This window comes from Lepidochelys olivacea (assembly GCF_965140295.1).
Source record: "Lepidochelys olivacea isolate rLepOli2 genome assembly, chromosome: 10".
NCBI classification, from domain to species: Eukaryota; Metazoa; Chordata; order Testudines; family Cheloniidae; genus Lepidochelys; species Lepidochelys olivacea.
The window spans coordinates 31,094,625-31,112,585 of record NC_140420.1 but is presented as its reverse complement, the minus strand read 5'-3'; the positions used below and the strand labels follow the sequence as shown (position 1 = coordinate 31,112,585).

Here is a 17,961-nt window from a genome sequence, read left to right as displayed (position 1 = left end):
AGCTAATTCGTAAATTTTACCAAGCTAAAGGTGTGATGTTGCACTCCATATGCTTTATGGAAATATGCTTATGAATATGACATAACTGGAATATGCTTTACGCTAAATACCCCTTGTAGGGTGTCATTAGAAAGCTTGTAATCTACTAAGTGTGTTCATCCTATTTGTTTGCATGTATTATTTCTATATCTGGAGTTAGGAGATACAAGTGTATATCTTATTCTCCTATGTAAACATATTAAGTGGAGGCCATTAAGGGTGCTCCAGAAACAATCAGCTGTAAATGGCCTTAGTTACTTGAAAGCCTTCCTGTGTCTGTGTGGGCCAGCCCATGGGGCATGGAGACTAGGGGTCTAGACATGTGACCATGTCACCTGATAATAAAATCCATCTTAAATCGAGTGACAGGTATAGTGCCTCCATCATGGACAGTGCCCAAGTCTTTGGCAGTAAATTCAGGAGGAGGGTGTGTTGTTGCACTCCATCCACTGTGACGGGTTTGGTCACAGAGACTCCCCTCGAGACTGTCACTCGATAAACTGGGATACCACTGAGAACAACCCTCCTGCCAGAACTGGCACCCCTCCACTCCTGTCTTGCTGAGTTAGACACTCCAGTCAGCTCCAGCACGGACCCAGAGGTTGGGCCACGCCTCTCTGCAGTTCACTGAAACTGAGATTCACTCAGCCCTGGGGCTTCTCAGTTAACAGGGACTTTCCTGGAAGCCTGAACCACAAATTCATCCGTTTTACTCTGTATAAAGCTTATACAGGGTAAATTGGTTAATTGTTCGCCCGCTATATCACTGATAGAGAGATATGCACTGCTGTTTGCTCCCCCAGGTATTAATCACTTACTCTGTGTTTATTAATAAACAGAAGTGATTTTATTAAGTATAAAACGTAGGATTTAAGTGGTTTCAAGTAATAACAGAACAAAGAAAGTCACCAAGCAAAATAAAGCAAAAACACGCAAGTCTAAGCCTAATACATTAAGAAACTGATAACAAGTAAATCTCACCCTCAGAGATGTTCCAATAAACTTCTTTCACAGACTAGACTCCTTCCTAGGCCCCAATCCTTTCCCCTGGTACAGTCCTTGTTAGTTCCAGCAGACATCTCAGGTGGTAAGCAGGGGTTTTCTCATGACTGGCAGGCCCTTTTGTCCTGCCCCACCCCGTTTTATAGCTTTGGCACAAGGTGGGAATCTTTTGTCTCTCTGGGTCCCCACTCCTCCTTCTAAATGGAGAAGTACCAGATTTAAGATGGATTTCATTAGCAAGTGACATGGTCACATGTCACTGTAAGACCCCTAATCTCCATTCCCCATGGGCTGACCCACACATACACAGGAAGGCATTCAAGTAAATAAGGCCATTTACAACTGATTGTTTCTGGAGCATCCTTAATGGCCTCCACTTAATATGTTTACATCAGTGATACAAGTTTATATCTTATTCTCCTAACTCCAGATATAGAAATAATACATGCAAACAAATAGGATGAACACACTTACTAGATTACAAGCTTTCTAATGACACCCTACAAGGGGTATTTAGCATAAAGAATATTCCAGTTATGTCATATTCATAAGCATATTTCCATAGAGTACAGGGAGTGGAACATCACAAAGGGATGTTGGAAACAAACAAACAAAAATGGTTTTTTCTCACCCAAAAGCTTACAGAAGTTCATACTAGCTGGAAAGCCTTCCAGCGGGGACCCCTCCCCCTAGTTCCAAAAGCTTCCTTTTTTCTTTCAAGTATTGTAGTTACTGTAAGCAGACATGAGGGTCAAAGAGATAATTTCTGTGTTGTGAGTTCTCCATTCTTATAACTCCCCCACCTTTTTAAGGATTACCCCCCAGATGGAGTGTAGACAAAACAGTCTCCTGTGTACGTGAGATTCGAACCATCTTTTAGGTGAATTGTAAATTTCTTGTGTCATAAATATAAAGGGAAGGGTAAAAACCTTTAAAATCCCTTCTGGCCAGAGGAAAAACCCTTTCACCTGTAAAGGGTTAAGAAGCTAGGATAACCTCGCTGGCACCTGACCACAATGACCAATGAGGAGACAAGATACTTTCAAAGCTGGAGGGGGGAGAAACAAAGGGTCTGGGTCGGTCTGTCTGGGTGATGCTTTTGCCGGGGACAGAACAGGAATGGAGTCTTAGAATTTAGTAAGTAATCTAGCTAGATATGTGTTAGATTATGATTTCTTTAAATGGCAGAAAAAATAAGCTGTGCTGAATGGAATGGATATTCCTGTTTTTGTGTCTTTTTGTAACTTAAGGTTTTGCCTAGAGGGATTCTCTATGTTTTGAATCCTGTAAGGTATTTAGAATCCTGATTTTACAGAGGTGATTCTTTTTACTTTTTCTTCTATTAAAATTCTTCTTTTAAGAAACTGAATGCTTTTTTTCATTGTTCTTAAGATCCAAGGGTTTGGGTCTGTGGTCACCTATGCAAATTGGTGAGGATTTTTATCAAACCTTCCCCAGAAAAAAGGGGGTAAGATTTGGGAGGATTTTGGGGGGAAAGACGTTTCCAAATGAACTCTTTCCCAGTAAGCGGTGTAAGACGTTTGGTGGTGGTAGCAAAAATCCAAGGGCAAAGGGTAAAATAGTTTGTACCTTGGGGAAGTTTTAACCTAAGCTGGTAAAAGTAAGCTTAGGAGGTTTTCATGCAGGTCCCCACATCTGTACCCTAGCGTTCAGAGCAGGGAAGGAACCTTGACATCTTGCTTCTGTGTACGTGCAGTTTGATTCCTCTTGGATATATGTAAATTCTTTATTTACAGTCTCCCTTGCTGGCGAATGATTGTTTCAGCAGTTAATAATTTTCTAACACCCATGTCAGTCCTTTGGCATCTCTGAGGAGCTACTCTGCAGGCCTTCCCCAGAATTATAACATATTTCAAAGTAACAAACATAGTAAAATCTCCTAGCTTTACACACAGTGCTGTTACACACATTTTAACAGACCAATGATGTTCAGCAGATTATGAGTTTTCAAATGATACCTCACAAGGCATACAATATCATAACCATATAAAAGTGGTGAACAGGGGGTACAGGGTGTCATATGGGGTGCCACAATTACTCCTTTTCTTTTTATATGGGGTACAGGATCTCACACCCTAACATTAGCAAGGGGAGCCCTACCTTTAGGAAAACTAACCAGGAGAACCCATTCAGCCTCAGGCCTAAGCCTAGTGCAGGAATCTCTACCCTTAGTAACCCTAATCCCAGCCCAGGGAGCCTTTAGCTTCCCCTAGCCTTTAGTAACCCTAGCTGGGGGACCCAAGGGCACCAAGTGTAACCCTAGTCCTGAAATCACTACCCAGAGTAACCCTGACCCTGGCCCGGGGAGCCCGACCTTCAGTAACCCCAGCTGGGGGACCCCAACGAGCCCCTGGCCTAGCCCTAGCCTGGGAATCCCTGTGCTTAGTACCCCTAAATCTAGCCGGGGAGCCCTCCCCTTAGTACCCCTAAGCCCCCCGCTCCCTTCTCCCCTCCACCTCTCCCTCTGCTGGGCTCCGGCCGGGCCTGGGGGCGGGGCGCTACCGGCGGCGGAAGGGCGGAGCGGAGCCCAGCGGCGTTTCCGTGCCGCGGCGGAGGAGGCGGACGGGCCCGAAGTTGTTCTGCTCCGCGCGGTAGGTGCCAGGCTCGGCCCCCAGCCCGGGCCCGCTTCCCCCGTGATCGCTGGGCCTGCTGCCCTTGCCTGAGCCACGCCCGGCCCGGCGGGGAGACCGAGGGGGCCGGGCATGGGCTGCCGGGGGAGACCGAGGGGGCCGGGCGAGGGGGGGTAAGGAAGAGGGGGGGGCCATGGGCTGCCGGGGGAGACCGAGGGGGCCGGGCGAGGGGGGGGGGGGGCATGGGCTGCCGGGGAAGACCGAGGGGGCCGGGCGAGGGGGGGGCCATGGGCTGCCGGGGGAGACCGAGGGGGCCGGGCGAGGGGGGGGGCATGGGCTGCCGGGGAGACCGAGGGGGCCGGGCGAGGGGGGGTAAGGAAGAGGGGGGGGCATGGGCTGCCGGGGGAGACCGAGGGGGCCGGGCGAGGGGGGGGCCATGGGCTGCCGGGGGAGACCGAGGGGGCCGGGCGAGGGGGGGTAAGGAAGAGGGGGGGCCATGGGCTGCCGGGGGAGACCGAGGGGGCCGGGCGAGGGGGGGGCCATGGGCTGCCGGGGGAGACCGAGGGGGCCGGGCGAGGGGGGGTAAGGAAGAGGGGGGGGCCATGGGCTGCCGGGGGAGACCGAGGGGGCCGGGCGAGGGGGGGTAAGGAAGAGGTGCCGGGGGGGAGGAAGAGAGTCGGGGGAGACCGGGGGGGCCAGGAGGGAAGGAAGAGAGTTCGAGGGGACGGGGTGGGGGAGGAAGGGAGGTGAGAGGGACCATGGGTGGGGGTTAAGGTACAGGAGTAGGGGAGAAGGGGGGTAAGGAAGAGAAGTGGGGGAGACCAAGGGCAGGGGGTTGTGGGGGGGGGTAAGGAGGAAGGGCAGGAGGACTGAGAGGAGGGGCCTGAGGGGAGGGGGCAGGGGTAAGGAAGGGGGGGCCATGGGCTGCCAGGGAGGAGATGAGGATTAAGAAAGGGATTGGGAGGAGCTGTTCTAAGCAGGGAGACCCAGGCTTCTGGCCCCCTTGTAAAGAGCCCCATCACCCCAAACTGTCCACTGTTCTGCTAATCAGTAACCCATGGTGGCTCTGCCCTTCTTTGTAGGGAGCAACCGGACCCATGGCTGGAAGGATAGGCAACCAACTGCTTCGTTGTTTTGGCTCCCTCTCAACAGGGGGTTCCAATGTCCAAGGCTGTGGGTGAGGGGTTGTGGTCGCTGTGGTTGGCTGGAGAGCCATTATCTCATTACTTTGCTGTATGATTTGGGGCACCTTGAGGAACATTAGGGGGCAGAGAGTTGTGTTTGTGGCCCCTCCATGGTTGAGGTACGCAGTCTGTATGGAGAGCTTGCCCCATTCTTGCCTGTGTTATAGTTGTCTGGATAACAAAAACTACCTCCCTCTCTACTGCAGTCACTCTTCAGCTCTAAATTCACTATTAAAACAAAAATGAAATTTTCTCTGGTGCTTGCAACCACTTTGGGCATTATGACCTTTATGATGAAGTCTTGTATATCTTGTATTACTGAACAGTTCATTGGCTCACATCTGTCCTCATCACTGCATTTTGCCTTCTGAGGGATTCTTCTCTTGCTTTACAGGCCCATACTGACAGCGAGAGTTGTTCCTGCAAATGGGTTTTTTTTCTCAGATATTTGAATTAAGAAGGAAACTGAAATCTCTGAAAGGTTAACATGGACTTACTGGAAAGTACATGCAGGCGGTGACCAAAGAGACACCAAGGCTGAATCTGAGCTACTCTTTTAAGTAAGTGGCTGTGCAGTAGTTTCTGTAGTTAAAGACTGATTGATTAATGTGATCAGGGAAAGTGGTATGCAAGTCCGGTTGGAACAGTAGGAAGAGAATCCTAGATGCAGCATAAATCAATTCATTTGCTTTCAAGAAAGTTTTAATGAGGTCTGTAAACAGTTGGTGGAAATGGATTCACCTGTGAGAATGCTGCATGTGGAACTGTGAGTCTCAAAGCCTTCTCTTTGGGCAGGGCATCCAGTGGTGTCTAAAAAGAGGAAGTCACACAGAGGACAACCATGGAGAAAATGGCCCGGGTTACCACTGCCCTTGGTGGCAACACCATCACTGGACGTACCATGTTCTGTCACCTGGATGCCCCTGCTAATGCCATCAGTGTGTGTCGTGATGCCGCTCAGGTGGTGGTAGCTGGTCGCAACATCTTCAAGATCTATTCAATAGATGAAGATCAGTTTGTGGAGAAACTAAACTTACGTGTTGGCCGTAAGCCATCCCTGAACTTCAGCTGTGCTGACGTGGTGTGGCATCAGATGGATGAGAACCTGTTGGCCACAGCAGCTACCAATGGTGTGGTTGTGACCTGGAACCTCGGGAAGCCATCCCGTAACAAACAGGACCAGCTGTTCACTGAACACAAGAGGACAGTTAACAAAGTGTGCTTCCATCCCACTGAGGTGTATATGCTCCTTAGTGGCTCCCAGGACGGCTATATGAAATGCTTTGACCTACGCAAGAAAGACTCTGTCAGCACCTTCTCTGGTAAGGGCTCTGGCCATGTCTACACTGCAGAGCCTATGCTGGGATAGGCTTCATAGTGTAGACACAGTGTAAGCTGACAGGAGGAGGAGTTCTTCCGATGTAGTAAAGCCATCTTCCCATACAGTGTTTAGCTAATGTGTCAGGAGAGTGCGTCTCTCGGCATAGTAGTGTCTCCACTGTGGGTTTTGTCGGCATAGCTATGTTGCTAGGGCTGTGGTTTTTTCACACTCCTAACCAACATAGCTATGCTAGTATAAGTTTTAAGTTTAGATCAAGCCCCAGTCTTGGGCCCACTTGGCCAGTGTTCTGTGCATTAGGATGCTTATAGCATATGCTGCAGGCTGGAGTTGTCAGTTATCACCTTAAATAAGGGGAAATACCAGATAATCCCCTATGTTCCAGGCCTTTGTCCCTCTCATTTTTTTGTGCTTCATTGTGGTAAAGATTTCCCCATTCTGGGGCAATGATGATCCAAGCAAGGGATTTGGGGACAGAGTCCCTGCTGGTGGGACTTCTAGTCCATAGCGGCCAGTGATGTAAGCCTATGTCATTATTATCTGGGATCTCAGGCTCATGACATGCAGCTTTTTGGTCTGATTTGAAAATTGTGTGTAGCTGATGTCTAGAGCTGCATTATCTGTGTCAGTTGTTAGGGTGGTGGTAGAGCTGTTGGGGGAGGGTGGATCTGCTTCCCATTGTCCCTGAATCATACCCTCTTCCCACCCACATCCCAATGCAGTTGCCCATATCTGGTGCCTTGAAGTCTGGTACCTTAGGAAAGCAGCGGTTTTGATGACACAGTTACTGCCTGGGTAAGGGAGATGCACAGGGATTTGGAGAGAGACTAGGACAAAAAAAAGTATGATGGACAGGTGCTGGATTGACAGCTCTGAAGTTTTCTATTTAGGGACTATGTAGGGCAGAGGCAGTGCCAGCTTTGCAAAGGAAACTGTTCTGAACCAGGGTGGCCACTGGTTTCCTTTGGAGCATTAGTAGAGGTGATTTTTGTTTTTCCTACACCCAGGGTGCACTGAGCTGAGTCCAGGAGTGAATCAGGCTGGCCTGCCATTGCAGCTTATTGTAGACCCTGTCTAGCAAACATGAGCGTTAACACTACCAGGGGGAATGACTTTGCTGGGGCCCTGTCGGATCTGGTCTACGTTCCTATTGTCCCTCAGGCCAGTCGGAAAGTGTGCGCGATGTGCAGTTTAGCATCCGTGATTACTTCACCTTTGCTGCAACCTTTGAGAATGGGAATGTGCAGCTGTGGGACATCCGCCGGCCAGACCGCTACGAGAGGATGTTCACAGCTCACAATGGGCCTGTCTTCTGCTGTGACTGGCATCTAGAGGACAGGTATGTGCTAACTGACCACCCCGGTTGAGCCCCGCTCTGCCCATGGCAATCATCCTGTCTTGTCAAAAAATTCCTGAAGGTGATGCCTTCACACAGTGGTTCTATGAAAACTGTGTGGTGGCGTGCTGAGAACTTGATGGTTACACAGCTCTCTCCTGAATATCGGAAGGAGCAGCATATCTTATAAAACAAGTCACTCTTGCTGTTCTGTGGGATAGCAAGCAGTAACTAGTAAACCAGAAGTGAGCTGCTGGAACTGGGCAATATCAGGTATGTCCATTGTGTTTCACCAACTTGATCAGCTCAGGGATTGAGAGAGCTGCTTTAAAACACAGCTTGCTTGTGTCTTAGGCACATTTGCCATCAGGTATCAACTGAGATTCACAGGGAGGAAATGTCAGATTTCCCAGTAAATAATTAATTTATACTGAAAAATGTTGCATGCAACTCCTGGACCCTGTACAGCTTCCTAGAACTCCTTGTCCATCTCACGCTGGGGAGCTATCTTCACAAGCTGAGAGAAGCACAAAGTACCTAAAATTAGCCTTTTTGTCCTCTGCTTTCATTTGTGGGAGGAGGAGGGGGCTGGAAGCCCCTCTCATTTTCACTGACTGAAATGGAAAGGACAGTTTGCCTTAAATCAGGGGAACCAAATTTTCTCAGCCAGGGGCTGTAGGGCCACACCTAATCTGAATAAAATGGAAGATATTGCATCCTCCCTTTTGTTTAATATGCAGGTGTAGTCTGTGGGAACTACAGGTCCCAGCATGCGCAGTTCCCTTTAAATACCTGCACACGGGGACCTGTAGTTTTGGTGAGCTATGCTAAAAGAGAGGGTGCCCAAGGCCTGTGCTTGGTTAGTGCCATGTGGCTGGCAGGCAGCACTCTGACCACCTTTGGCTTAAACGGCTTGCGTAAAAGCCAATAATCCAAGATCAACTTCCAGGACATTTCTCCAGTTAATGTTTCTGCTTGTTCCTTTCTCCCTGCTGCCAGGGGCTGGCTGGCGACAGGAGGCCGAGATAAGATGGTGAAGGTCTGGGACATGAACACCAACAGGGCCAAAGAGATCTACTGCGTGCAAACCATAGCCTCTGTGGCAAGGGTCAAGTGGCGACCTGAGTGCAAGTACCACATCGCCACCTGCTCCATGATGGTGGACCACAACATCTACGTGTGGGATGTGCGGCGCCCCTTCATCCCGTCTGCCATGTTCGAAGAGCACAAGGACGTCACCACGGGTATTGTGTGGCGCCACCTGCATGATCCCTACTTCCTCCTCTCAGGCTCCAAGGACAGCACACTTTACCAGCACATCTTCAAGGACGCCAGCCAGCCCATCGACAGGGCCAACCCTGAGGGTCTGTGCTACAGCCTCTTTGGGGACCTGGCCTTTGCAGCCAAAGAAAGCCTGATCTCCTCCGACTCCAACCGCAAGCCCTACATTGGTGATAGGCGGCATCCCATCTTCTTCAAGCGCAAGCTGGACCCCACGGAGCAGTTCGAGTACATCTCTTCTTCCAGTGCCCTGAGTGTCTTTGAGACAGACCTGGAGAGCGGCAGCATGGATTGGTTTGTAAGAACAGCCAAGCAGTATGCGCTGGCGGGGAGGCCCCTGGCAGAGCTGTGTGACCACAACGCCAAGGTAGCCAAAGAGCTCGACCGCGACCAGGTACATGCAACCCTCTAACAGCCTGTGGAAAGGGAGAGGCAGGCTCTGCTTTTTATTAGCTGAGCCTACAAGCCAAAGTGGCTGGCATAGGAAGATTTGATCGTATGTATAGCCAGATACCGTAGACACAAACTGTGGAGACAGGTCGTGCGGGCTGCAGAGAATGTTTGGTTGTCTGCTGCCCTCTAATGGGAACAGCTGTGCATAGTGTAAATTTACATACATTTATTGCATCTCTGCTCTCTTAGCATAATACAGTAAACACAGTGATTTCCGAGCTATATCTGGCTGCTAATGTTTGATCTGACAAGGTGTCTCATGCAATCTCATTGGCCAGATTAATGCAGATTGGTTTGGATTGGAGTCCTGTCAGAAGGACTGTGCATGCTCCCTGATGGACAGCAAACAGGGAGCAATGGCAAACCACAGAGCACTGAGATGGGGAGAGCAGAGGTGGAGTGCTGCAGGCCTCTGTGTCAGTTCTGTCCTTATTTACTATCTTTGCTCTGGAACAGAGAGTAACCTGCACTTTCATGAAATTTGTAGGTGGTGCTAAACTGGGAAGAGTTGTGAGGACAGGGAAATGATGCTAAACTGGATTTAGATCAGAAATGTAGGGAGAAAACAATACAGTGACCTCCCCGTTGGGCAAATGGTGGTGGGGGCAGGGGGTGAAGAATGATCCTCCCCATACAGATTCAGTGAGGGTGGAGGGGAACCTAACAAAATGCAGAAAAGGTGTTAGATGGGCTACAACACCACCAGATCCTCAAAACTGTTCCCTGCTCCAGAGGAAGGGAGAAAGGTCTCTCTTTGATATGCTAGACCTAGTGAGTCTAGTACGATTCAATATTTTCATTAATGACTTGGAGGATGGAATGGAGAGCATGCGTTTAAAATTTACAGATGACACTAGGCTGGGAGGTGTTGCAAGCACTTTGGAAGACAGCATTAGAATTCAAAATGACCTAGATAAGAGATTTGGTCTGAAATTAGCAAGATGAAATTCAATAAAAACAAGTGCAAGATAAATCACATGCACAAATACAGAAGGGGAACAACTGGTTAGGCAGCAGTAATGCAGAAAAAGATCTGGGAGTTACAGTGGATCACATTGAATATGAGCCAACAATATTTTGTGAAAAATGCAAATATTATTCTGGAGTGTATTAACAGGAGTATCATTTGCAACACATGGGAGGTATTTGTCCTGCTCTATTCCACACTCATGAGGCCTTAGCTGGAGTACTGTGTCAAGTTTTGAGCACCACACTTTGAGAAAGTTTTGGGCAAATTGAGAGTCCAGTCCAGAGGAAAACAACAAAAATGATGAATGGTTCAGAAAACCTGACCCAGGAGGAAAGGTTAAAAAGCTGGGTGTGTTTAGAGTCTTGAGAAAAGAATGAGGGGGGACCTGATAACAATCTTCAAATATGTTAAGGGCTGTTACAAAGAGACCAGTAAACAACTGTTATCCATGTCCACTCAAGGCAGAACAAGAAATAATGGGCTTAATCTGCAGTAAGGGAGATTTAGGTTCGATATTCGAAGGTTTTTCCTAAGGATAGATAAGTACTGGAATAGGTTACCAAGGGAGCTTGTGGAATTCCTATCACTGGAAGTTTTTAAGATCAGGTCGGACAGACACCTCTCAGGGGTGTTCTAGGTTTACTTGGTCCTGTCTCTCAGTGCAGGAGGCTGGACTAGCTGACCTCTTGAGCCCTACGTTTCTATGAATCAATGTTCTACATTCAGAAGTTTGTTTAAAGCCCTAGTATGGAAGCAGTGTTAGAGCTGGGAAGTGACCTGGAAATGTAGGTTGCCCGAGGGTTAAGCTCTTTCTGTTGTTTCTCTTTTCCTTTCTTTCCTCAAGAGTTGTTGCTGTGAGATGAGATGTGCTCCTCTCCCTGCTAAGGCCAGGGGCAGAAATGCACTGTCGTCAGCGTGCACCTAACACCTGCTAGTTGTGGGCTGACCTGTAGTCAGAGCTGTTCTGTCTTTTCTCCTCTCCCTTTGTCTCTGTCACATCTACTTCCCCTTTAGATGTCTCTCTCTTGCCGTCCCCTCTACTACAGAGTGCCCCTTGGTGCAGTGGGTCTTACCTTGCTCCTGCACAGGAGGAGCAGAATGAAACAGATAAGGAGCAGAGGTAGAATTGTCTGGACTGGGCACAAATTCACTCATGTGCAAGGAGATTTTAAAATAGCATAGAGCCCAACCAAGCACTGTTTGTGACAAGAAACTAACCCAAAGTAGAGCCCAGATCCCAGCACCCTATGGCTGTTCAGATCCAGGGCCAAACTTGACCTTGTTCCTCCCCGCGTAGCTATGCCAGTGTACCAGCACTTCTGGTGTTGTCCTGGGTTGCTGCCGGTTCTGTTACCTGAGAGATCTAGGGAACATTGCAAGGTGGATAGAAACTCTACATTGCAGCAGGTCCCCTCCCCACAGACACCACTGGTAAGGGACGATGCATGTCCTGCCCCATGCTTTCAGCTTGGGCCCTGAACTATGCTCCAGAAACCAACTTTCTGATGATGTTGCTTTGGTTGACAGACAGTGGTAACAATCTAACCCTTCCCCTCCTCTCTCTCCCTGGGGGCAGGTTGCCCAGACGTGGACGATGCTCCGAATTATTTACTCCAGCCCTGGCACTGTGCCCTCTGCTAACCTGAACCACAGCCTGGGGAAGGGCAGTACCTCCCTCCCACTCATGAACAGGTGAGCAGTCTAATCACTGCATCCCCTGACATGGCCCTGTTAAGGGGAAGTGGATGGGGAGGCCCGCACAGGCATACTGGGGATATGTGGGAACTTCACTGGCTGATAGGAAAGGGGGAACCACTCTAGAGATGGCTACTTAAACCAAGTTAGAGTCACTGCGGAGGAGCTGTTTACTTCCCACTGATCTAAGTCAGATGGGCCAGTTCCTTCATTCCCATCAGTTGAAAGCAGAGCGGCAGCTGCTGCTGCGGCCTCTTTCAGTGTGAGAAAGAAACGGGCTAATGTGGGCTTGGCTTCCTTCCTAGCTTTAACCTGAAGGACATACCATCAGGGATAGGCAACGAGTCCAGATTGGAGCGCAGCAAAGGAGAGAGCCGGTCCGAAAACATCCTCATGGATTCTTCCTCCACCTTAATCAACAACGATGGTAACATTTCAACGGCTGGGCCAACGGAGCATGCCAGTGGCTGGCTCAGTAATAGGAGTCCAAAGTGCTCACTGTTTGGAGTGCAATCCAGACAGTGGGGGGTTAAGTCACCGCCTGCCTGTAACCCTGGATGCCTCAAATGCTTTGCTACTGTAACTCCCTGCTTGGGACATTCACAGTCGGCAACAAGCATGATCCCAGCAGCCTGCCAGCAACACACCAGTCACGCTCCATGGTCTCTAGCAGCCTTGGTTACTACTCGCAGGGTAACCCTGGCACACTCCCAGTCATCTTCCCTGCTCCTAGCAGAATGCTGGCCCACAGCTACCCTTAACTATACCAGTGTTTCTCCGCTCTCAGGTACTGCTCTGGTCCTTTTGAACCCAACTGCCAGCCAGCAATTATCAGACACTCTTTTTGTCTTGGTTATTGTTAGCAGGTGACACAACCTCTCACTGGTCTGCATTGCACCGTGACGCCATCATCCTGTTAGGATGCAGTTCTAGTTCCAGTTAGCATCCCCCCTCCCAGAGAACTCTGTCCCAGCAAGACCAGCCAAATCATGGTTGCAGAACCTCAGGCATTTTGATCAGTGAACATGCAAATTGTCTGCAGATCATTGGCCCAAGTCTCTTGAGGCTGGAGCCCGTCCCTTGGGATGGGATAGTGGTAAGAGCAGAGAACTGGGAGGCAGGACTGCACTGTGACATGCTGTGTGACCCGTGACATACCATTTTCCACACCTCTGTGTCTCAGTTTCCCCATCTGTGGAAGGGACAATGCTGCTGCCCTCCCTCTCTAAAGCGCTTTGAGGTCATTGCATAGAGGGTGCTTTACCCATGCAGAGCACTGTGCCTGTGTGACCCACCCCCAGCTCCAGCACCTAGGTCAGTTTGCTGATGGTGAGAGCAGAGGTTGGCAGCTGGGTTGTGGGTTTGTAAACAGCCTGCATTTTCCGCCAGAGTGGCACAGGGAAAGTCTGACAAGTTCTGCTGCTGTAGGGGTACCCTGACTTGTCTTCTCTCTCTCTGCTCTTCCTCCCCTTTCCATGCTCATCCAGAGAATGAGGAGACAGAGGGCAGTGACGTCCCTGCAGACTATCTCCTGGGGGATGTGGAGGGGGATGAGGATGAGCTGTACATGATGGACCATGAGAATCCCCATGGTGAGTTCTTTGTTCTGTGAGTGCACACGCATGACTGCAGTGCAGCTGGATATCAGCAGGAGGTGCTTGTATGTACTCACTGCACTAGAGAGGATGCCAGATCCCTCCTTGACCCCTTTCTCTGGTGGTGGTGTAGCTGTGTCTGTCCCAGGATATTAAAGAACAAAGTGAGTGATATTACCACACCCACCTTGTGTCTCCTTTATCTGTGGCACTAACCCTGCTCACTGAAGAGAGCATGTCTTTTTGCAGCCGAAGAACAGGAATACATCCTCCCTCAGGAAGCCTTTCCCCTGCGCCATGAAATAGTGGACAACCCCTCGGCCCTGGACCACCTGCAGGACAAGGCAGACTCTCCTCACGTCAGTGGCAACGAGGCCGAGACTGTGTCCCTGACGCCTGTGGAGTCCTTCTCCCTCATTTCAATCTCTCACTCGCTCTACGAGAACCGCCTGCCACCCGACTTTTTCAGCCCCATCGTCCGGGACATGCTCCTCTTCTACGCCGAGCAGGGGGATGTACAGATGGCGGTGTCCGTGCTCATCGTGCTGGGCGACCGGATCAGGAAAGAGATCGATGAGCAAACCCAGGTATAGCGCTGTAGGGAGGAGGCACTTCCCAGAGAGAGGCTTTTTCAGCAAAGCTGCTGCATACCCTCTCCCAGCAAACAGGGTTTGGAGACTCTCATAATAATCCCTCGTATTTCATCCAGAAGACCCCAGAGTGCTTTGCACACTCTCCCTGTAAAATACAAGAACCTCTTATCTATTAGCAAAATGCAGCCACCTCTGGGGTAGGGAATGTGGTTAACAGTGCACAGCGAAGTCCCACAACAGTGAAAGCAAATGCTGTATCCAGTTGAAACGGTAGATGTAATTCTCTGGAGTGGAGCTGGCCCAATCACTGGGGCTAACAACCCACTTCTGCAGAAAATGCCAGGGTGTCTAATGTCTCAGTACTGCCTCTGGTCTGAAAGGCAGTCTCACTAGGAGCACAGTACCTGCTTCCTGGCACCCTGGCATAGTACCAACTTGAAGGGAGGATAGACACCTGCAGCATCACCAGCACCATGAGATTTTCCTTGGAGACTCTTCTCCCTTCTGAGCACTGACCCTTTTGTCTTACAAGACATAAGGGAGCAGCATGGCTGCAGGCATGTGTCGTTGCTCCAGACTAGCTTGGTATATTTATTTGGGCTTGTGAAAACACAACTCTCCAGAGCTCTAAGTGCAGAACAGTTTGCCCTATACCAGGGCATACAAATAACTGCAGTTGACTCATTGTCAGTGCTCAGATCTTCTCCTTTCATCCAGTTGTCCCCCATGGAGAGCCCTGGGCAGACTTTGCATTGAGCAAACTCAGGCTCTGCTGGACTGGTAGGGGGAAATCCCAGAGTCGATGGCTGTCCACAGATAACAGCCAGATGTATCTATTGGCTCTCAGCTGTAATGCCCCAGCTAATCTCGAGTTGGAGAGAATGTGGCCCTACGATGCCTTTACAGATCAAACCCAACACCTTGAATGGTATCTGGAAGCCGGTGCTGATTTTGGCACACTGTCAGAGATGCTAAACAGACAGGCCCCAGCCAAAGTGTGAGAGCCTCAGGTGTAGCCTGCATTGGAGCACATTTCAGTAACTCAGTCTGGAAGTGACAAAGGCATGGACAGCTGTAAGGAAGCCCACATCAAGCATGAAGCTCCAAGCACAGATTGGGGAAGGCATTCCTGATACACTAACTGAAAGAGAGGTTGGTGGGTGTTGGTCGAGGGCCTAGTCTGGTAACCTGTTCCCACACAGCTTGGGAGCACTGTGCTGGAGAATTGTCACAGACTATATAGTAAGACCAAGCCACTCTAAATGAATAAGAAATAACGTTTCCAGCTGGAAAGGTACCACTGAGCAAGGAGTCCAGTTAGGCCATCGGTCTTACGGACTGTGAGTTAAGAATTTCTTGGGAGCAGAGTGAATCATGCTTTTGGCTTTAGTTTCTCTCTCTGACAATGCAAAGGCAGAAAGCTGCAGAGATCAGATCTCCTTTGGCGTGTTACCATCCCAGCTAACTGTATGTACTGTAGAATAACCAATGCATGAAGTAGCTAGATGGTATACCCTTCTGCACCCCTCCTTGTTTGGTCTAACATTTGATAGCCCCTTCTAAAGGTGATTTAACCTGAGGCTGGAGTCACAGGGAGGGGGTTTGGGTTCAGTAACTTTGCCCACAGACCCTGATGTGAACCAAGGCTAACTTAGGTGTTTGCCCCCCCACCCCACCCCAGGAGCACTGGTACACTTCCTATATCGACCTGCTGCAGCGCTTCCAGCTCTGGAATATCTCCAATGAGGTGATCAAACTGAGCACGTGCAGAGCCATCAACTGCCTCAACCAGGCCTCCACCACCCTGCACATCAACTGCAGCAACTGCAAGCGGCCGATGAGCAACAAGGGCTGGATCTGCGACAGGTGAGATGCTTTAGGGTGGAGGGGGAGTGGGGTGGGCACCTTCATTTTGCAAGGGTTTGTCTGGAGGTAGCTAATGCATTATCTTGATGTGATGTGATCTCCTACCCAGTTCAGTTTCCATTATTATTTGTTTGTACTTCAGTAGTACCTAGAGGCCCCCGTGGAGCTCACCCTATTGTGCATACACCCACAAAGAGAGGTCCTGCCCTGAAGAGCTTACTCTAAATACACCAGACACAAGTGGCAGGAAAACAGAGGCAGAGAGAGGTGAAGTGACTTGCTCAAGGTTACACAGTGGCCAGTGGCAGCACTGGGAATAAAACCCACGTCCCTCTCAGAGCACTGTCCTAACCACTGAACCACACTGCACAGAGAAATACAATCTGCTGTTGCGGGGGTCCCTTGTGATCACTAACGATCTGTGCTGCTTCTGAATGGTAAACAGTCTCCCATGCATGTTCCCAGCCTGACCTGGGTTAAAGCTTCCTCCCCAAGGTTCTGTTGCTTCTTTATATGCTGTTCGATTTGTGGTTGATTTCATTGCTGGGAGGCATCCAGTGTCGGGCCCCAATATTATGTTTTTCCTGCTCTCTTGGGTTTCTGGTTTATAAACTCCCTGCCGTGTGCCAGCAAGAGCTCAAGATGATAGTGAAGGAGTTACAGGTTTGAGGTGTGGGCAGGGATTGACTGAGCTCATGCCCTGAGGAGTCTGCATTGATTGGAAGGGTTCCTTGATCCAGCTGGGAGCTGCGTGGTACATGCCACGGTTTCACTGCCTGAGCTGGCCGCTCACCCCAGGGTGCTTTCTTTGCAGCTGATTCAAGTGTAATCTTCTCTCTCTGGGCCAGGTGTCGGCAGTGTGCCAGCATGTGTGCGGTGTGCCACCATGTGGTGAAGGGCCTGTTTGTGTGGTGCCAGGGCTGCAGTCACGGTGGCCACCTGCAGCACATCATGAAATGGCTAGAGACCAGTTCACACTGTCCAGCGGGCTGTGGCCACCTCTGCGAATACACTTGAACTGAAAGGAACCAACCCGCAGCTGACGAGAGGTGGGATTCAGTCCCTGACCTGAATGGAACCCACAGGAGACTGATCGCTGGAGCCTCTGCTTGGGTGGAGGTTTTGGAGTTACAGCCACTTGCCAGGAGAGGCTGTTGGATTTTACAGAGGCGGCACCACTTGCAGGATGCTATCCTTGAACAGGATTGAGAGTGAGGCTGACTTTGTGTAGGGAAGGTTCCTCCACAATGCTTGAAATACAGTAAAGCCTGCAACATCCAAGAGCCTTCCTGGACAGCTTTTCCTAGTCATTGTCTTCTATTTATTTTTTGACTGGAGTGTAAATAATTTTGTATTAAAGGTACCGGAATATTGTGTAAACATAGTTCTTTATAAACCAATCTAATGAGCAAGAAAGTCTGAGCCGGACTCTGAGCTACAACTTGACTTTTATACTGAATAAAAAAAGAACAAAGTAGCCTCAGTGAGTCACTTGTTTGTATGCAGCTGCCACATGTGAATACATCCAAGAACGCTGCTTTGTCCAGCTCTGGCTGCATGTGCATAGCATCTTCGCTGATTCTCCTTGTGGAAAGGAGTCTAATGATCAATCCTGACCACAGTCTAATAGCCAACAATTCTTGGGAAAGGGGAGTTATTAACCTGATTCTCCAGCCCAGCCCCTAAATGCTGAGCATAAGGTAACCTGCAGTTGCCTCTGGAAAAAGAAAATCAGACAGATTGCATGCTTCATATTGAATAGGGCATAGCCTCTGGAGACTTAGGGAAAAGTTCTGATTAATTCACCAATTCACTTTTGATTTCAGCTGAACATCCTCTTGTTCCTGGAGAATCTGTAGAACTGAGACAGATGCCTTGGGGTGAGCAGAATCTACTTAATCCCAGAGCTAGGAGTCTGGAGTCACCACCCTGGTGTATGTGCTTAAACAAGTCACTTAACTTCTCCAAGCCTCCGTTTTCCTTATCTGTTAAATGGGCCTAAGCATCAAACTACTTT

General features: G+C 49.5%; 1 protein-coding gene across 2 annotated transcripts; it reads left to right on the top strand.

Moving 5' to 3' along the window:
• The first annotated feature begins 3,575 nt into the window (after positions 1 to 3,575).
• On the top strand, positions 3,576 to 17,409 carry WDR24 (WD repeat domain 24). Of its 2 annotated transcripts, none has more exons than XM_084641307.1 (11): positions 3,576 to 3,653; positions 5,211 to 5,376; positions 5,612 to 6,138; positions 7,317 to 7,494; positions 8,491 to 9,166; positions 11,772 to 11,887; positions 12,196 to 12,317; positions 13,378 to 13,482; positions 13,735 to 14,072; positions 15,760 to 15,944; positions 16,793 to 17,409. In XM_084641307.1, the coding sequence occupies exons 3-11, from the start codon at positions 5,658 to 5,660 to the stop codon at positions 16,959 to 16,961; spliced, it is 2,370 nt and encodes a 789-aa protein (XP_084497433.1). In that variant the 5' UTR covers positions 3,576 to 3,653; positions 5,211 to 5,376; positions 5,612 to 5,657; the 3' UTR covers positions 16,962 to 17,409. The 2 variants fall into 2 exon arrangements, with proteins under 2 accessions (XP_084497433.1, XP_084497434.1); XM_084641308.1 differs by lacking the exon at positions 3,576 to 3,653 and adding an exon at positions 4,639 to 4,935.
• The last annotated feature ends 552 nt before the right edge of the window (positions 17,410 to 17,961 follow it).

Bases quoted from the DNA above. Each gene is read 5' to 3' on its own strand.
- WDR24 (XM_084641307.1), top strand. From the start codon at position 5,658: ATGGAGAAAATGGCCCGGGTTACCACTGCCCTTGGTGGCAACACCATC. The intron at 9,167-11,771 runs GTACATGCAACC...CCCTGGGGGCAG, and splicing joins AAGAGCTCGACCGCGACCAG to GTTGCCCAGACGTGGACGAT. The intron at 13,483-13,734 runs GTGAGTTCTTTG...GTCTTTTTGCAG, and splicing joins GGACCATGAGAATCCCCATG to CCGAAGAACAGGAATACATC.